The following is a 21,513-nucleotide window of genomic DNA, read 5'->3' as shown; positions in this document are numbered from 1 at the left end:
ACCTCACTGTCCAGATTACTGTAACAACTCCCTAACTAGCCTCCCTGCTTCTGTTCTTTCCTTTCGAGAGTTTATTTTCAACACAGACAAAATGATGCATTTAAAAATTATGTCATTGCTCTGCTCAAAATTTTGCAATGTCTCTCCATTTAACTCAGTAATATAAATAAATAAATAAAAGCCATGCAAAAACCCAATAATCTTACTTCCTTATTACTTCTCTAGCCTCATCTATTCATTTTTACTTTCCATCCTCTCTTCTCCAGACTCCTTACTGTTCCTTGAACATGTTCGGCATGTTCTTGCCTTGACACAGTTGCTCCCACTTTCAGAGAAGTCTCTTCCCCCAGAAATCCACATAGCAAACTCCTTCATGTCCTTCAACTCTTTGCTCAAAACTCATCTTTTCAGTGAGATCTACCCTCTCCTTCCTATTTTGTAACCACCTCCCACCCTCAGCACTTCAATCCCCTTATGTTGGCTCTATTTTTATAAAACTTACTATCTTCTAACACATCATATAGCATGCATACATATTATATTTATTTTTTATTATCTGTATCGCCCTGCTCAAAATAAGTTCTGCAAAGGTAAAGGAAAATACCTGATTCATCATTTGCTGATATACATTACCGCATATGTCTGAAACCAAGTAGAACCAAAATGTGCTCATATAAGCTACAAAGTCAACCCAGTGCTTGGAGGTACTTCTTAGCTCAACAAAACTCTAAAACTCATAAAATAGCAATGACAATATCTACAATCTCAGCAGTTAAAAAATATTCTCTAGTATCTTAGATTTTTTTAATGGTAATCTATAATTCTCCAATTAAAATAATTAAAGATAAGTTACTTAAATGGTCACTTTGTTCTTAATTATATTACAAAAATCTCAAAAAAGCGTCATTGTACTAAATGCAGAACCAGAAATACCTTGTAATGATTTGCAATATTATTAGAAGTTGAATAAGGGTCATTTTGAAGTATGTTAATTGGGAGTTTTTTCTGTTTTTAAAATTTCTACATAATGATGAGATCAATATCCTTAGCATATGTTTCTGAGTAAATTTTTATCTAGCAAAATATCCTGTTTTCATTAATTTCTCTGCTTAATGTCAGCTTACTTTTCAGTTACCCTCACCACAATGCTGGTTAAAGAGATAGTCCCTTCTTTAATACAAAAACTTTTTTTTTTCCTTAGTTGTCTAGAAGCTTTAAACACGTAAGGATGGTAAAAGTAAAACCAACCTACATTTGGGTACCTGATACCATTAAAATCAGTGAGGAAAAAAGAGGCAAAACCGACGTCACAGTGTAGTAATTCCCACCAAGAATAGGACTAAATAAATAAATAAATAAATACTCTCTCTGTGGAAATAAGTATTCACTTATAACTAAGATGATAAATTATCCCATTACTTATGTTCAAAGCAGCCCTACTTAATATAATATCATCCCCTAAAGAAGCACTTTTCTATGATATATAGAACTTAATTATTCTAACATCTTTATGTCTACCCATTGTTTTTGTATTCTTTTATTTGTAATTACTTTTCAAAGTGAAAAGTACTTTGATTATTTTTTGATACCACATACTTTCAATAAGCAGTGAATTCAAAATGCACAGGAATAAATAGTAATAAGTTAATTTTATTATTATTATGATATAATTTTACAGAAAAATTGATGAGTTTTACTTTGTACTTAATTCACAGAATTTGAAAACTGCTCAAAAGTCATCTAGTATTTTTATAAAATTCATAAACTATGTATTCATCCCATATCTATCTTATACCACATTCATAAGTGGGCCTAAAAAGTAGTACAATTAATAAGACAAAAGTAAAACCAAAAATACCCTGTGGATAAATTTATTTATAAATTGTATTTTGGGGGGTGCCTGGGTGGCTCAGCCATTAAGCGTCTGCCTTCGGCTCAGGTCATGATCCCCCGGTCCTGGGATCGAGCCCCACATTGGGCTCTCTGCTCAGTGCAGAGCCTGATTCTCCCTCTCTCACTCCCCCTGCTTGTGTTCCCTCTCTCACTGTGTCTCTCTCTGTCAAATAAATAAAATCTTTTTTAAAAAGTCTTTAATAAATAAACTGTATTTTTGTTATAGAATAAACCAAAAGAACTCTAATAGTTAAAATTTTACCAAAACTACAATTTAAATTATATAATCAAATTATTTGAAATGAAAACAAAAACCTACCAGCCAATGAATTTATCAGTTAACAATCTATATCAACATTTACCTTCACAGATTAGAATAAATCTGATGAGCCTTCCTAGCTATCCCTGGAAAGCATCATCAATACCATGTCTCATAACTGAATGGAACTACTGTTCAGTAAAGGGAAATATGAAAAGAGTAATGTATTCTATGAACTGTAAACTCTATTCAGTTGGGAGGCAGAGTAGGGAAGACATGCACCAACCAGGTAACCTAGGAATTCGGTTTTAATGGCCAATACTGAAGCTGAGCCCATTAAGCACTGAATCAGAGAGCTTCTACATAAAGTCAGGGTTATACCCTCAATGAAAAATGTTTTTGTTTTTGTTTTGTTTTGTTTTAATCTGCTCTGCAGAGGCAGACAGAAAATGTCTATTTCAGCCTTGGCCCTATGTGAAAGGAAAAAAGTGCTTCCTTTGGAAACTTTTGGTCAAAGACTAGACATCATGCCACTGTAGGCATGAATTCACCCTACATATAAGGTCCCAAAAAACCACATACCAAAATTTTAATTTGAGACTAAGGTTGCTAGGCCCCCAGAAGCACACATTCTCTCCAGAGCAGGCAATCTAAGACCCAAGGGAGCCCAATCTGGAACAAAGCCATGCTCATTGTGTGTGCATTATCCATGGCTGCTTTCATGCTATACCAGCAGAGTTGACTAGTTATGATAAAGACCACATGGCCCACAAAGCTTAAAATAGTTACTATCTGGCCCTTTACAGAAAAGACTGTGATGCTTAGTACAAAATATTGATAAGACGGTCAAATGTACTTAAAACAAAACAAGATGAATTAAAGCAGGGGAAACAGTAGCCTGTAAATTCGAGGTTGATCAGAGTAAAAGTACTGGTTAACTTTAGACTTCATTTTTTTAAAAACTTCGAAAGTCAAAACCTCTGGTTCAATTAAAAGTTTGGTGATAGTTTAATTCTGCATCTTCCCATTTTCTTCAGAGAAGACATATAAAACAGTAAGGAAAACATGAAGGTAATGTAAAGGAAAAAGAAAATTAAATATTCAGAGAAACTAGGAATTTTTTCAAAAACTACAAACTCCAAATAAGGTGCGAATATGCAAAAAGCAGGCGAAACCAAGAGAGTCACATAGAAAAAGCCACAAGAATGCAGAAAAGAAGATGAGAAACAGGAGTGTGGAAGAAGCCTAACAGTAGCAGATCTCAAAAACTACCGTGCTCCTTCACACAAAAAAATGGCCTTCTCTCCCTAAACATAAGAAGAGCCATAATTAAAAACAAGAAGACAACAGAGTGACACAAAGTGTACAAAAACCAGATGGAATCATGAAGCAAAATCCAATTCCTTCTTATACACAAGAGATACATTTAAAACAAAGTGATTCTGAAAGGTTAACAATGAAGAGAAGGGCAAAAGTATACCAGGAAAATACCAAACCCTTTCCCACAAAAAGCAAGAGCCAAAATATTAAATATCAGACAAGGTAGAAATCAAGTCAAAAACATTAAGCAAGCAAAGCAATTTATAATATTAAAAGATACAACTGTTATGAATATCCATAACAGCAACTTTCATAAAGTATAAACAAGGAGAAAAAGGCAAAAATAAACTAAAATTTTTAGACTTTAACTCAATTTTCGGAGCATGACAGATAAAGTACAAAAAAAAAAAGGAAAGAATAAACCAACAAAGTAGATTTGCTAGATGTGTGTATATATACATATATATATGTATATATACACACACACACACATATATATATCTCAAATGCCATACCTTGATATAACAAGATTCATCTCCTTTCCAAGGGTCTATAAAATATGAAAATTGGCCCACAAAGAAAATCTCAGTAAATTACAAAAAGTAGAAATAATACCTACAACATTCCCTGAACACCATAATAAAACCAAAAATTAATAACAAAATCAAAAAACAAAACCACCTTTCTACATAGAACATTTCTAACTGTTGCTTAAACAACCTTGGGCCTGTCTAAAAAAATGCAATGACAGCCACATTTGCTTCAACGCCACCATGAGTCTGTTACACCAATAATGTGTGTACATAGCAGTTTATTCAATACAGCACGGCTAATTAACCATTACACTCCAAAATGTTCCCATCAGCAGGAGTTCTCTTTAGATTTTTTCTACTTTCCTAGTAAAATAAGAAGTAAGGTCATCAGCTGAGAGTAATCATGGAGAAGGAAGTGCTAGAGGTTTGAAGAGAGGAAAGGGTATGAAATGGTCAACTTGGGAGAGTTGGAGGAAAGACTGGTGCTTATGAGCTTCAAGCTGGGTAAGGTTAGAAGTACAGATAAGAGAGGGACAGTGAAAAACGGATAGGAGGCCCAATGGACTCACAGCTCTAGTAAGGCTGGAGAATTGTCAGAGTTGGGGTCCTAGAAGGAGTAAGTTGGAAAGATCAGTGGCACTCAAAGAGTAAGATATCTAAAATGGAAATTATGGGATTCATTGAGGTACACAGTCAAGAGTATGACAGTGGGAGAGAGGGACTCAAATAGGATGGAAAACAAGATCCCTGAAGAGAGATTAAAAAAAAAAAAATATGAGAGTCCAAGTATTAAAAGAACTATTTAAGTGGATAGTGAAATCAGAAAAATATTTGGCTAATATATTGTTTTGTAATGTATTGTAATGTAATGTGATCTGAGGAGTAACAGAAGAGTGAAGAAGTAACAGATGACACAGTCTGATGATGTAAGAGTCAAAGGTGAGTGCTTTAAAGGAGGAAGGAATGGAAATACTGTAAAATGGCAATAAGAAGTAAGAAGGATACATATCCCACCTTCCACTCAGCTGCAGTGGGGATTTTGAAAAGAAAACGGATCACTTGAAAGGACTGCAGGGGGAAGAGAGGAGTATTTTTAGAAAGGGAGTCTTCTGAGCACATCAAGGACGCTCTTGTTGCTCTGCAAGTGAGATTCCTCATTAAGACCAGACAAGGACTCTAAACAGTTGGATACAGCCATCTCTACACAAAGGAGCCAAAAACTTGAGTTCATAATACTGGCCAGAGCCAGAAATGAAATATGGTCTTCAATCTAAATAGGGACCATATGGTTTGTGTAGACAAATTTTTTTAAAATCTTGTGTTTGAAAATATCATAAAGAATTCAAAAAAATAATAATAAAGTACCAGAAAAACAAAGAAGAGTATTGAAGAGTACAGTACAAAAAGTCATATGTAGATTGTCTCAGTCACCTTCACCCACCAGATAATAATTTCTTATAAAGCCAACAGACTATCTTCAGGAAACTTACTTTAAAAGAATCATACATATATAGAGTTCTTACAGTAAGATTAGAAACAGAACCCTGAAAAATAAAAATCCTGAAATCATGGAATGCATAGTAAAGAGACTAGGTTAGTTTTAGTTCTTGGTTCATAAGTAAAATCCAAAGAAATAGCACCATCTGTTGGAATTTCTCATATTTATAAATATTCTCAATTCTTGAAAAATGTGTAACTGGTATGTAACATTTCCCCACTTTTAGCTAAGAAGATAAATATTAAAGGACAAAACCTAACACAAAATCAAAAGGTTTATATTAAAAAGTATTAATTCTTAGCTCATAATTCTGATTCAAATAACTCACCATTTGACTAAATTCATATGAAGATTTTATTAAAGGTAAAGATATTTTCAACTAATAAAAGAGTATATAGTTACATTTTCAAAGTAACTCACAGATATGGTATTCCTGTATGCTGCTTGTATAACCATATATTGCAGAATATCCAAATATTATGATCATGACAACATCTCTACTATCCAGCTCCATAATGTGTGCTGAATGTCCCTCCACAGCATACTGCTGACCATGTCCAAGAACAGTAGGAGTTTTGGTACTCCATGACTGACTATGTATGTTAAAAACCCATAATTCGTCTGTGACATTGCCATCATTTGTTTCAATTCTGCCTCCATACATAAAGATGTTTTCCTGTAAATTAAAAAACACATATTAATAGGCAAAAGAGTTGTATCTTAGCAATATAATTAAAAATAAAGGCTCAGTTTAAACATTAAACTTTAGTAATCACTCACAACATGCATAAGGCATAGTTTTTATTTATAGAAAGTTATATGGGAATGGGAATTAATGCTTTTACTTACAAGGGGAAAATATTCGTGCTTTCAAAAAGTTGCATTAAGATACTTTATTTAAAACACCAAATTAATATAGTTAAATTGACTATATTTTTAATTATCTTAGTTGTTGAGTCCCTACTTCTTACACTTAAATTTTACCATCTATGTGTACTGCTTTGTGCTATTCTCATTCACTGTTTTCTTCAAGCACTGTCCACCAAAAAGGTAGACCACACTGGTACACTATGTGGAGTGTATTTTTATTACCATTTTTCATGGCTATAGGCAGATATTTTATAGCACTTATAAATTATACAAATAATTTCAATTACATATGATTGAAATGAATAATACATAAATGACATACATCATTACTACCCTAAGAATAGAAAGGAATTCCATCAACCAAATAAAGAGCACCTAAGAAAAACACAGACCTAATACTACACTTAATGGTGAAAGTTTGATGCTTTCCCACTAGGAACAAGACAAAGATGCCCACTTTTACCACTTATATTCAACATTGTATTGGAGGTTTTGGCCAAAGCAAAAAAGCAAAAACTGAATAAAGGCATCCAGACTGGAAAAGAAGTAATATATTTCTATCCATAGATTATATGAAGTTGTACATAGACAATCCTAAGGAAAAAAAAAAAAAAATAGAGCAGATAAATGAATTCAGTAACATTGCAGAATACAAAATCGATGTACAAAAAATCTATTATATTTCTATACACTTAAAATGAACAACCCAAAAATGAAACTAAGTAAAGAATTTCATTCACAAAAGCATCAAAAAGGAAATAATACTTAGAAATAAATTTAACAAAAAGAAATTACAAACTTTAACTCTGAAAGCCACAAAGCATTGTTGAAAGAAATTTTAAAGGATCTAAATGAATAGAAAGACATCCCATGTTCATGGGTCAAAGGACTTAATATAGTTAAGATGGCAACAGTCTCCAAATTGATCTACAGATTCAATGCAATCTCTTGGAGGGTTTCTTTGTAGAAATTGACAAGTTGGTTCCAAGATTTACATGGAATTGCAAGGGACCCAGAATATCCAAACAATCTTGAAAAAGAATATAATTAGAAGACTCACACTATTCGATTTCAAAACTTACTATAAAGGAAAAGTAATCAAGACAATATGCTACAGGCATAAAGTCAGGCATATAAATCAATAGAACTGAGAGTCCAGAAATAAATCCACACATCTAGGGCCAACTGAAGAGTGCCAGGACCACTCAGGGGGGAAAGAATAGCCTCTTCAACAAAAGGTATAAAGAGAACTAGGTAGTCAACATGCAAAAGAATGAACTTGAACCGTTACTGCATACCATGTACAAAACTTAACTCAAAATGGACCAAAGACCTAAAGGTAAGAGCCAAACTATAAAACTCTTGAAAGAAACATGAGGTAAACCTTCCTAACACTAGATTTGGCAATGGAGTCTTAAATATGACACCAAAACACAAGCAACAAAAGAAAAAGAACAATAAATTGGATTTCATCAAAATTAAAAAACTTGTGCTTCAAAAGATACTATCAAGAAAGCGCACAGAATGGGAAAAAATATTTACAAATCATGTATCTGATAAGGGACTTGTATCTAGAATATATAAATAACTCTTACTTCTCAATAATAACAAGACAAATAACCCAATTGAAAAATGAGAAGGAGTACCTGGGTGGTTCAGTCAGTGAAGCTGCTGCCTTCAGTCTCGATCCCAAGACCCTGGGATCCAGCCCCCCTCAACCCCCTCAGGCTCTCTGCTCAGCGGGGAGTCTGCTTCTTCCTCTCCATCTGCTCCTCCCCTCCCCACCACTCGTGCTCTCCCTCTCAAATAAATAAAATCTTTAAAAAATATAAAATAAAATAAAAATAAATTAAAAAATTAAAAATGGGAAGAGGACTAGAATGGACATTTCTCCAAAGAAAATACAAATAGGAATAAGCACATGAAAAGATGACTCACATCATTAGTCAACAGGGAAATGCAAATCAAAACAAAATGTGATACCACTTCACTAGGGATGGCTATAATCAAAATGATATCAAATAACCAGTGTTGGCAAGGATGTAGAATAACTGGACCTTCGTATATAGCTGTAGAAATGGAAAATGATGCAGCCATTCTGGAAAACAGTCTGGCAGTTCCTCAAAATTTAAATATAGAGTTACCATTTGACCCAGCAATTTCAATCCTACTTATATATATACCCAAGAGAAACATAAGCATATGTCCACACAAAAACTTACACATGAATGTTCACAGCAGCATTATCATAATAGCCAAAAGGTGAAAACAACCCAAATGCCCATCAAATGATAAACGGATAAAGCAAATGTAATGTATCCATAACAGAATATTATTTAGCCATAAAAACGAAATATCAATACATGCTACAACATGCTAGTCACAAACCATATAGTAAATAATTTCATTTATATGAAATGTCCAGAACAGACAAAGCTATAGAGACAGGAAATAAATTCATGATTGCTTAAAGCTGGGAGGATGAGGAGGTTTGGAGTAATAAAGGGTACAAGTTTCTTTGTGAGGTAACGAAAACGTTCTAAAATTGATTATACAACTCTGCGATTTTATGCAAATCTGCAAAAGATTGTTGCACAACTGTGAATAAATTAAAAGCCATTCCAAATGCACACTCTAGATGAGTGAACTGTATGGTATATCAATTACATCTCAAAAGCTGTTACCAAAAAAATACAATAAATCAAAACACTAAAACTAAAAACCAAAATTAAAAGAAAGAATTTATATACACACAAACATATATACTTAGAGAGGTTTTTATTTTATCTTTAAAACATGCATCTGCATAGAAAAAAAAGAGTTGAAGTTTATTCTTTACATCACTCCTGTATTTTCCAAATTTTCTTAAATAAGCACAGAAAATACATAAGTTTTTATTTGAAGGGTCTAGTCACAAACCACAAAATACATGAATCTTTGTTGATTCAAAATAAAAACGAGTTAAGTAGTCTATCATTTCAATCATACTAAATTCATGAATTACACAAGAGTAACTGAGTACAATGCAATCCCTATCAAAATCTCAATGACATTTCTGGAGAAACAGAAGGAATCTTAAGTGACCCTGAGTAGGCAAAACAAACTTGAAAAATAAGATCAAAGCTGGAAGTCTCACACTTCATTTCAAAACTTACTATAAAACTACAATAATCGAAATTGTGTCATCCTGGTACTGGTACACAGACACAGATCAAAAGAATAGAGAGCCCAGATGTAAATCCTCACACATATGGTAAAATGATTTTCAACAAGGGCACCAAGACCATCCAATGAGGAAAAGACAGTCTTTTCAACAAATGGTGCTGGGAAAACAAAATAGCTACATGCAAAAAAATGAAAGTGAACACTTACCCTACACCATAAACAAAAAAATTAACTCAAAATGGATTAAAGATCTAAATATCAAAACTAAAACTTTAAAACTTTTAAAAGAAAACATAGGGAAAAATCTTCATAACATTGGATTAGCAATGACTTCTTGGATATGACACCAAAAGCCCACAGAACAAAAGAAAAAAATAGATAAACTGGACTATGCCAAAATTAAAAACTTTTGTGCATCAAAGAACATATCAACAGAGTGAAAAGACAGCCCACAGAATGGGAGAAAATATTTGCAAATCATATCTGATAAGGGGTTAATATCCAGAATATATAAAGAACCCTAACAACTCAACAACAAAGAAACAAACAACTTGATTTTTAAAATGGGCGAAAGATTTGAATATACATTTCTTTAGAGGAGGCATACAAATAGCCAATAAGCACCTGAAAAGATGTTCAACATTAAAGAAATGCAAATCAAAACCACAGTGAGATACCACTTCACACAAGGTGAATATTATAAAAAACAAAAACAAAAACAAAATAACAAGTGTTGACAAGGATGTGGAGGAATTAGAACCCTGTGCACTGCTGGTGAAAATGTAAAATGGTGTAGCTGCTATGGAAAACAATATGGCAATTCCTCAAAAAATTAAAAACAGAATTATGATGTAGTCCTGCAACTCCTCTTCTAGCTATCTACCCAAAAAATTTAAAGCAGGGACTTAAATAGGTAGTTTCACACCCATGTTCACAACAGCATCATTCATAAGAGTCAAAAAGGTGAAAGCACCCCAAGGGTCTATCAACAGATGAATAGATAAACAGAATGCAATATGTCCATACAATGGAATATTATTCAGGTTTAAAAAGGAAGGATATTCTAGCATATACTACATGGATGAACCTTGAGGGCATTATGCTAAGTGAAATAAGCCAGTCAAAAGACAAATACTATATGATTCCACTTATATGAGGTACATGGAGTAGTCAAATTACAGAGACAGAAAGTAGAATGGTGGTTGCCAGTGGCTGGGGAAGGAGATGGGGAGTTACTGTTTAATGGGGTATAGAGTGTCATTTTTGCAAGATGAAAAAAGGTCTGGAAATAATGGTGGTAATGTTTGTACAATTTGAATATACTTAATGTCACTGAAACTACATTTAAAAAGTGGCTAAAATGGTAAATTTTATGTTATGTGTACTTTACTACAATTTTTTTAAAAGCCTGGGTGGCTCAGTGGGTTAAGCGACTGCCTTCAGCTCTGTCATGATCCCAGGATCCCTGGGATCGAGCCCCACAATGGGTTCCCTGCTCAGAAGGGGAGTCTGCTTCTCCCTCTCCCTCTACCCCTCCCCCTGCTCTCTAGCTCACTCTCTCTCTTTCAAATAAATAAATAAAATCTTTAAAAAAAAGTGATTAACCTGATGACTAGGTATAAAGCCATGGTCAAAAATTCAATCTTCATTTCTTCTCATGTTCAATGGAGAATTGTACTAAAATCTATTTTTTTACTAAAATACTATATGAGTTTGTGACATGTCAAGTAATTGTGATCTATGATCTATTCTCATTAAATATTTGAAATAAAACTGAGATTTAGTATTTTTTTTCTCAAAGGTAAACTCCAAAAGCAAACAAAAAAACAATGATTAGAATTTAAAAAGCATGATCCATACCTGATATAAAGCAAGAGAGTGTCCATATCTCTGGAGAGGACCTCTTGATAGACTTCCTACATTCCATATACTGCTTTCCAAATTGTAACTAAAAGCAAAATAAAAGAAAAATACTTATAATTATAAGCTAAGATTCACTTTTGGTTTTTTAATTTGCATATGCTTTCCTCACTTGTATTCAAGTATTCATTAAATTCAAAAACAATTATAACTAATAAACTCATAATTTCATGTACCATATTAGAAATTTTTAATAGACTCATTCAAGACATACCTACTCTAAATTATAATTCAATCACCTAAATGTGTAATATACATTAACTTGACTAGGCTATTTATTACTGGAATTAATTTGTGCAATTACCTTTAACAATTTCAACCAACTGATTAGCCTAAACAATAAGTGAGTCAGTCTGCATTTTTCATTTTTTTTAAAAGCCAGCTTTTTCTTTTCAAAATAGATGAAAATTCTTTCCATTTTTACAACAGCCATTTGCTTTATGCATTTATTTTTATTCTTTTACAGAGACTAAGCTTAGCATTATATAAATTAAGTATGCATTTCCTATGCCAAATATAACTCATTCACAGATCACTTTTTGAAATAAAATGAATCTAGTAAGACAGAAGCTTCTGTAAAAATGAAGTACACAAACAATGAATCATGAAACACTACATCAAAAGCTAATGATGTAATGTATGGTGATTAACATAATAAAAAAATAAGTACATATTGGATTACAGGATAAAAAAAGAAAATTTGTATTTGTTCTAAAAATACATATATGAAAACAGAAGTTCCAAACTATGAATCTCCAATGCTTATCCAACAGAACTCCACCATCATACTCTACACTCAAAGTTCTTCAATGTGCCAAAACATAAAAAGGGTAACACCCAGCTAAGAATTGGCTAGAACATTGTTTAAGAAGCTCATTATCAATTATTTCCCCTCTTCTCTTTCTTCAAGAAAGGTAATGTTGTGGGATCAAGAAAGGAAAGAGAACTCCCTTCACAAAAAAAAAAAAGAGAGAGAGAGAAAGAGAAAGAAAGGGCTACCAAAAATTGTCTACAGTATTGTGTTTAAGTTATTTCCTACCTTGGAGTTATAAAATACATGTGTATGACATAAATGAGGAAATATCATCAACCAGAACATAACTTCCACAAAATCATACCTACATCTACCTACCATATCTGCACCCAACACACTGCTTTCCACCAAGTTACCATAAATTAGGGCCCAGCAAACTATTTCTGTAAAGGGCCAGACAGTAAATATTTTAGGCTTTGTGTACCACATTGGTCTCATATATTCTTCTTCGGTTCTTTCCTACAGCCCATTAAAAATGCAAAACCATTCTTAGCATCTAGGTCCTAGGCCCCTACTTGGCAGTTGGTAAGACAGAATAAACTATAGTTGTGTTCCTGGTGCACTAGATCCCACAACATTCTAGCAGTTCTCCCATCTATCAATAAACTATAGTTGTGTTCCTGGTGCACTAGATCCCACAACATTCTAGCAATTCTCCCATCTCTTTCCTACATCACCACTTTCTGGTCTTACTAGATTAATTCCCATCGGCATAAAAACATGGTGTTATTTTTCCCCACTTATAAAAAAAAAGAAAAAAGAAAAATTTCTCTTGACCTCACTACTACCCCTCCAAGCTATCACCCCATTTCTTTACTACCCTCTTTCTTCCTTGCCCCTCCCTGCACCTCTCCACTCTCTCAACTAACTCCAAACAAGCTTTTAAAAACACTGCTCCAGCAAAACTGTTTTTGTTAAAATCAACTTCCTCATGCTAAATCCCTGGCCACTTCTCAGTCCTCATTTTCCTTGACCTGGTTAATCATTAGCATTTGACACTGCTAATCAAACCTTCCTCCTCATATACTCTCTTCCCTTACCTTTAAAGACACCACACTCTTGGCTTTCCTACCTCACTGGCCACTCCTTTTCAGCCTCTTCTGCTGGTTTCTCATCTTTTCCCCTGACCTCCTAGTGATATGGTGCCTCAGGCTCAGTTCCTGGTCCTCTTCTCCACCTAGAATTCATTCCCTTGATGATCTCATCCTAACTCAAGCCCTGTTTCTACTCTTCCTCCCAATCCCAGTATATTCTTAACAAAGTAGTGACTCCTTTAAAATTTAAGTCAAAGCACGCTCAAAAATTCCCATGACTGTCAAAAGATCTACAACACCCTACATGATGTCTCTCCACCACTATCCCAACAATTTCATGCTTCCCTCTCATGTATTCCACGAAAGTCACAGGGCCTTCCTTGCTGCTGCCTGAACTCTCCAAGTAGCTCCCACATTAAGGCTTTTGTCTGGCTCTTTTCCCTGCCTCCAGATAACTGCACTGCCAATGCTTAATCTCCTTTAAGTTTGTTCAGTTATCACCTTTTACGTGATGCCTACGTTGACCACTACATTTATAACTCTCCTCTTTGCACTCTGTGATTTGCTTATCCTATCTTGGCATCTATCTCTATATATGTGCATATATATAATTTACTTATGATGTACTTATTTATTATGGTAATTATGCTTTTCTAATTGCCTGTCTTTCCTCACTAACTCCATAAAGATAGGGACATTTATTATGTCCACTGATATATCCCAAGTATCAAGCATAGAGTAAATATTCAAAACAGTTTGCTATGCCCATAAATACATGTTAATTCTCACTAATGTCAATATACATGTTCTGCCAAATATTCTAATTTAATACACTAATACAGAACTTTTATATCTTACTGAATAATTTTGTCTTAAAATGTAACATCTGGGGTGCCTGGGTGGCTCAGTTGGTTAAGCGACTGCCTTCGGCTCAGGTCATGATCCTGGAGTCCCGGGATCAAGTCCCACATCGGGCTCCCTGTTCGGCGGGGAGTCTGCTTCTCCCTCTGACCCTCCTCCCTCTCATGCTCTCTGTCTCTCATTCTCTCTGTCTCAAATAAAAAAAAAAAAAAAAAAATTATAAAAAAAAAAAAAAAAAATGTAACATCTGGGGGCACCCGGGTGGCTCAGTCGGATAAGCATCTGCCTTCAGCTCAGGTCATGATCCCGGAGTCCCAGGATCAAGTTCCACACTGGGCTCCCTGCTCAGCAGGGAGTCTGCTTCTCCCTCTGCCCCTCCCCTTGATTGTGCTCTCTTTCTCTCTCTCAAATAAATAAAATCTTCCTTAAAGATGCAGAAGATTTAAAAAATGTAACATCTACACCTCAATTAAATTCTATAGAAGATAAATTGACTAATGACTGACATCACTTCTAAAAACTAGTAAATATCCTTACCTACCTACAATTGAACTACATTCAGAATAATAAAAAAAACTCTCTAACCTGTGAAAACAGCAACCAGGTTACTTCTAATCTGACATCTCGAGGCTTACTACAAAACTAAACACTATAAGCAAAAGAACCAGGTTGCAGACAAAAGTTAAACTGAGTCAAATGAGAAATATATAAGTTTAAGAAAGTATCAAGATATTCACCACTTAATTTTAAATATGCAATTAAACTTATACAGAACACAAATTTTTTAAATTCCCATGTTTCCCTGACACTATACTCCGTCTTCACAACTCTACTTTGCAAATACCACAATTTAATTCAAAGTTTTACTTTATTTTCATAGACTTTTCATTAATCATAGTAAATTTGCTTCTTTTTTTAAATTTTATTATGTTATGTTAATCACCATACATTACATCATTAGTTTCTGATGTAGTGTTCCATGATTCATTGTTTGCATATAACACCCAGTGCTCCATGCAGAACATGCCCTCTTTAATACCCATCACCAGGCTAACCCATCCCCCTACCCCCCTCACCTCTGTCTGAGAGTTCTAGAGGTAAATTTCCCTCTTGATTCCACATTTAAATCTTATTATTTCTTCAGGTTCTTTTTATATCATAAAAACTCATTTAATCCCACCAACTCTCCTTCAATTCTTTCTAGAATATTTTATCCTTCATATATTATGATGCATAATTCTAATTCTTCACTTAAATATTTACCTATAACTCTTCCTTTTCTTCCTCTCCAGAATTTATTTTAGACTTTAATTCCAATCATATTCAATCATAGTTTTAAAGCTTAAATAGTTTTAAACTTACATATTTCTCATTTGACTCAGTTTAACTTTTGTCTGCAACCTGGTTCTTTTGCTTATCCTCTTAAACACAGACTTTTTTATATTCTCCAAATTAACAAGGTTAATATCTTCAGTTGCAGTTAAAATATAGGATGCTCAGTTAAATCTGAATTTCAGATAAGCAACCAACAAATTTTTAGTGTATGTATGACCCATGCAATATTTGGGAGAAAAGCAAAAATATATATTTAAAAAATTATATGTATATTGCATTTTGCAAGGAGCCTACATGCAATATACAAAATGTTACAATGAATACTAACAAGGTCAGTTCTGATTGGTTGAGCCCAAGTTATACCAGTTATATTATATTGAAAACAACACTGATAATCAAATTACTCTTCCTAGTTCCTCTTTTATTCTGTTAATAGATGGTTGATAAAATACAATCAGCAGCTGAAAAAAAGTCAGATAAAGCTGCCACCCATGTGATTTCTCTATCATCCAATCATGCAGAGGATAATCTCTATTGTGCCAACGTCAAATGAATGATTTATTTTATAATATTGGCCTGTGTTCCCAAAAGCTTGTAAAGTAAAAGCTCAGGTAAATTAAAACTTACGAAACAAACTGAAAGTATTTTTATATAAGCAATTACACTTCATCCTAAAAAATAAAAGGTGGCAGGATTTTTATGTCTAATACAGGCATGGCCCCCTACTTTTTTGAAGTTAGTATTTTCATACTAAGAATTTCCAAAACGCACTCTCTAGAGAGGTAATAAAATTTCTACAAATCAAACCTAGATACATAATGACAAAAATTAACTATGGATATACTGAGTTCATATATTCTCAAATCAGTCCCATGTAGTAAGTAGATACTATCACTGATATAACCATTTATAAATTTGGACAGCAATAAAATAAGACATTTAATATAGTCTTATTACCAAAATAATCCAATAGATTATGAACATTTGAAAAAAAAACTTACTTCAGGACCATTTGGAAAGAACTGTAGTTAAAAGTATATCCACCAATCACCCACATAAATTTCCCATGTAAAACTGCTTTATGGGAAGCCCGACCTACAGAAGGACTGAAGGGTTTAACATTTGGCAGAATCCAGTAAGACTCAGTAGAAGGAACATTCAAAGAACAATCAGGACCTATTAAAAAAAAATCAAATACAATGCATTAAACAAAGACCTTATTTTAGAAATAGAATATATGGATTAAGAGAATTTAAGAATTCAATGCTCATGATATTAATAAATGCAATATACATAACAAATGGTCTGAAATATAACTTACAGGAAAAATTCTAAGAGCAAATATAATGCCTACAGGGGGAAAAATTCATATACCCAATCAGACATAAATACCACAGCCTGAAAGAATCATTTAAATAATATAAGATTTCATATTTACTTTAGTATGCTACTAGAATGCTACTAGAATATTAGACTGCAAATCAATGTACTCAAATCCTGGTTTGGCCACTGATAACAAGTGGGACCTTGGGCAAGTATGTTTACCTCTCCTGTCATCAATCCTTCATCTATAAAACAGAAATAATAATCGATACCCTAAAGGTTATAATTTTTTAAAAGACAGTGGAAATGAAAGCATTTATAAACTATTAAACAAATATAAAAATAAAAATTATATTTTTCTTAGTATCATTATTATTAACAAAAACCAAAATTGGCATTAATAGGGAGGCTTATTATCCTCAAACAGAAATAATTATTATGCATAATAAAATAAAAAGTATTAATAAGTGCAGGATAACTTTAATAACTTTAAGTTAAAAACACTGCCTTGGGGCACCTGGGTGGCTCAGTCATTAAACATCTGCCTTCGGCTCAGGTCATGGACCCAGGGTCCTGGGATCGAGCCCCACATCAGGCTTCCAGCTCAGTGGGAAGCCTGCTTCTCCCTCTCCCACTCCCTCTGCTTGTGTTCCCTCTCTTGCTGTGTATCTCTCTGTCAAATAAATAAATGAAATCTTTAAAAATAAAAATAAAATTTAAAAATTTAAAAAATTAAAATACTGCCTTTACCCACCCATCATTCATGTTGCTCATGAGACTTGGTTTCCTCACCTGTAAAATGTAGGAGACTAGCCTAGATCAGGTTTCTCAAACTTAACTAATTGAAGGAATGCTCCTAAAGGAAATATATTTTCACAAAACTTAAGGTTCATAAATTATTTTAATTCTGAGGAAACTAAAATACACTCAAACAAAACTAGATATAAATTCCTTATGTTTGAAGTTCTTTTATAAATAAAAAATGAACAAAAATTTATAAATTGTATATGAACAAACTTATAAAACCAATAAAATTAATGTTTACTTAATATAATGGTGACATTCTTTTGCTCAAAGTAAATCACTGGTCCCAAGTTGAAAATGTTATTACTATAGTACCTTTTTAACATAACTTTAGCATACCTGTATTATCTTGACATAATTCTCCCATCATTTTTCTCTCCTTTACCTTTAATAAATGTTTTAAATTCATAATATATGCCATATTATCATTTGAACTTCACTTGTCACAAAAGCATCAGAACACCTCAGTAATATTCTTTTTAGCCTATAATAAGCGATATTATTTGGTCCCAAATTGATAGTCAACAGGAATGCTGACATTGTAATCAAGTGACATTTGACTCAACTATGAGATCAATCACTCGGCTTAAATTTGTTAATATCAAAAAGTTTTACCTTAGGGGGAAAGCTCTCGGTTCTTCCCCATTGAGAATGATATTCACTGTGGGTTTTTCATAGATGGCTTTTATGATATTGAGGTATGTACCCTCTATCCCTATACTCTGAAGAGTTTTGATCAAGAAGGGATACTATCCTTTGTCAAATGCTTTTTCTGCATCTATTGAGAGGATCATATGGTTCTTGTTCTTTCTTTCTTTTTCTTTTTTTAATTTTATTATGTTATGTTAATCACCATACATTACATCATTAGTTTCTGACATAGTGTTCCATGATTCATTGTTTGCATATAACACCCAGTGCTCCATGCAGTACGTGCCCTCTTTAATACCCATCACCAGGCTAACCCATCCCCCAATTCCTCTCCCCTCTAGAACCCTCAGTTTGTTTCTCAGAGTCCATAGTCTCTCATGGTTCGTCTCCCCCTCCGATTTCCCCCCTTCATTTTTCCCTTCTTACTATCTTCTTTTTTTTTTTTTAACATATAATGTATTATTTGTTTCAGAGGTACAGGTCTGTGATTCAACAGTCTTACACAATTCACAGCGCTCACCATAGCACATACCCTCCCCAATGTCTTTCACCCAGCCACCACATCCCTCCCACCCCCCCACCACTCGAGCAACCCTCAGTTTGTTTCCTGAGATTAAGAATTCAGGAACATGGCAGGGATGTCCACTATCACCACTGCTATTCAACACAGTACTAGAAGTCCTAGCCACAGCAATCAGACAACAAAAAGAAATCAAAGGCATCTAAATCAGCAAAGAAGAAGTCAAACTCTCACTCTTTGCAGATGATATGATACTTTACGTGGAAAACCCAAAAAACTCCACCCCAAAACTGCTAGAACTCATACAGGAATTCAGTAAAGTGGCAGGATATAAAATCAATGCACAGAAATCAGTTGTATTCCTATACACCAACAACAAGACAGAAGAAAGAGAAATTAAGGAGTCGATCCCATTTACAATTGCACCCAAAACCATAAGATACCTAGGAATAAATCTAACCAAAGAGGCAAAGAATCTGTACTCAGAAAACTATAAAATATTCATGAAAGAAATTGAGGAAGACACAAAGAAATGGAAAAACGTTCCATGCTCATGGACTGGAAGAACAAATATTGTGAAGATGTCAATGCTACCTAGAGCAATCTACACATTCAATGCAATCCCCATCAAAATACCACCAACTTTTTTCAAAGAAATGGAACAAATCATCCTAAAATTTGTATGGAACCAGAAAAGACCCCGAATAGCCAGAGGAATGTTGAAAAAGAAAAGCAAAGCTGACAGCATCACAATTCCAGACTTCAAGCTCTATTACAAAGCTGTCATCATCAAGACAGTATGGTACTGGCACAAAAACAGGCACATAGATCAATGGAACAGAATAGAGAGCCCAGAAATGGACCCTCCCTCTATGGTCAACTAATCTTTGACAAAGCAGGAAAGAATGTCCAATGCAAAGAAGAGTCTCTTCAACAAATGGTGTTGGGAAAATTGGACAGCCACATGCAGAAGAATGAAACTGGACCATTTCCTTACACCACACACAAAAATAGACTCAAAATGGTTGAAAGACCTCAATGTGACACAGGAGTCCATCAAAATCCCAAAATCCAAAATCCTAAATCCTAAAGAACACAGGCAGCAACCTCTTCAACCTCAGCCACAGCAACTTCTTCCTAGACACATCACCAAAGGCAAGGGAAGCAAGGGCAAAAATGAACTATTGGGACTTCATCAAGATAAGCTTTTGCACAGCAAAAGAAAATTCAACAAAACCAAAAGACAACAGAATGAGAGAAGATATTTGCAAATGACATATCAGATAAAGGGCTAGTATCCAAAATCTAAAAGAACTTATCAAACTCAACACCCAAAGAACAAATAATCCAATCAAGAAACGGGCAGAAGACATGAACAGACATTTTTCCGAAGAAGACATCCAAATGGCCAACAGACACATGAAAAAGTGCTCAACATCGCTCGGCATCAAGGAAATCCAAATCAAAACCTCAATGAGATACCACCTCATACCAGTCAGAATGGCTAAAATTAACAAGTCAGGAAATGACAGATGTTGGTGGGAATACAAGCTGGTACAGCCACTCTGCAAAACAGTATGGAGGTTCTTCAAAAAGTTGAAAATAGAGCTACCGTACAATCCAGCAATTGCACTACTGGGTATTTACCCCAAAGATACAAATGTAGGGATCCGAAGGGGTACATGCACCCCAATGTTTATAGCAGCAATGTCCACAATAGCCAAACTACGGAAAGAGCCAAGATGTCCATCGACAGATGAATGGATAAAGAAGATGTGGTATATATATACAATGGAATATTATGCAGCCATCAAAAGAAATGAAATCTTGCCATTTGCAATGACGTGGATGGAAATGGAAGGTATTATGCTGAGCGAAATAAGTCAATCAGAGAAAGACATGTATCATATGACCTCACTGATATGAGGAATTCTTAATCTCAGGAAACAAACTGAGGGTTGCTAGAGTGGGGGGTGGGGTGGGAGGGATGGGGTGACTGGGTGATAGACATTGGGGAGGGTATGTGCTATGGAGCGCTGTGAATTGTGCAAGACTGTTGAATCTCAGATCTGTACCTCTGAAACAAATAATACATTATATGTTAAAAAAAAAAAAAGATAGTAGGAAGGGAAAAATGAAGGGGGGAAATCAGAGGGGGAGACGAACCATGAGAGACGATGGACTCTGAGAAACAAACTGAGGGTTCTAGAGGGGAGAGGGGTGGGAAGATGGGTTAGCCTGGTGATGGGTATTAAAGAAGGCACGTATTGAATGGAGCACTGGGTGTTATATGCAAACAATGAATCATGGAACACTACATCAAAAACTAATGATGTAATGTATGGTGATTAACATAACATAATTAAAATTAAAGAATGTCTTTTTAAAAAAAAAAAGTTTTAGATTATCTTGAATCACAAAATTTGAAAACTTCCAAACAGACCCCGATGTGAGAAACATTAACCTATACAGTTTCCATTTATTTATTTGTTCACTCACCCATGCATTCATTTATTTATCTTCAAAGTCCTTTTCAATGCTTACATGCTATGAGTGTATTTTTCAGGTACAAACTAGGTAGCATTCTAGATTATTTCTTTGATAATGACATAATCTTTAAATCAGATACAGAAAATGTTACTATTTCTGAGTGAAAAGACTCTGAAAACTTTTCCTTGGTAACTGAAGAAATTTAAACATACTGTTGTCAAAA

At 34.2% G+C, this 21,513-nt stretch overlaps 1 protein-coding gene across 2 annotated transcripts in view; it reads right to left on the bottom strand.

Moving 5' to 3' along the window:
* The window catches only part of ATRNL1 (attractin like 1), an 804,411-nt gene that overhangs the window by 720,487 nt on the left and 62,411 nt on the right, over nt 1–21,513 (bottom strand). For both annotated transcript variants that reach the window (XM_064595308.1, XM_064595309.1), the window contains exons 6-8: nt 16,504–16,678; nt 11,399–11,486; nt 5,924–6,179 (exon numbers count right to left, since the gene is read on the bottom strand). In XM_064595308.1, coding sequence (XP_064451378.1) covers nt 5,924–6,179; nt 11,399–11,486; nt 16,504–16,678 — 519 coding nt within the window. The remainder of the gene's footprint in view (nt 1–5,923; nt 6,180–11,398; nt 11,487–16,503; nt 16,679–21,513) is intronic.

This window comes from Mirounga angustirostris, unplaced genomic scaffold (assembly GCF_029215605.1).
Source record: "Mirounga angustirostris isolate CCGP_5_RB_7025 unplaced genomic scaffold, mMirAng1.0.hap1 SCAF_6, whole genome shotgun sequence".
Lineage (NCBI taxonomy): Eukaryota > Metazoa > Chordata > Mammalia > Carnivora > Phocidae > Mirounga > Mirounga angustirostris.
This window is presented reverse-complemented; position numbering and strand designations above follow the sequence as displayed.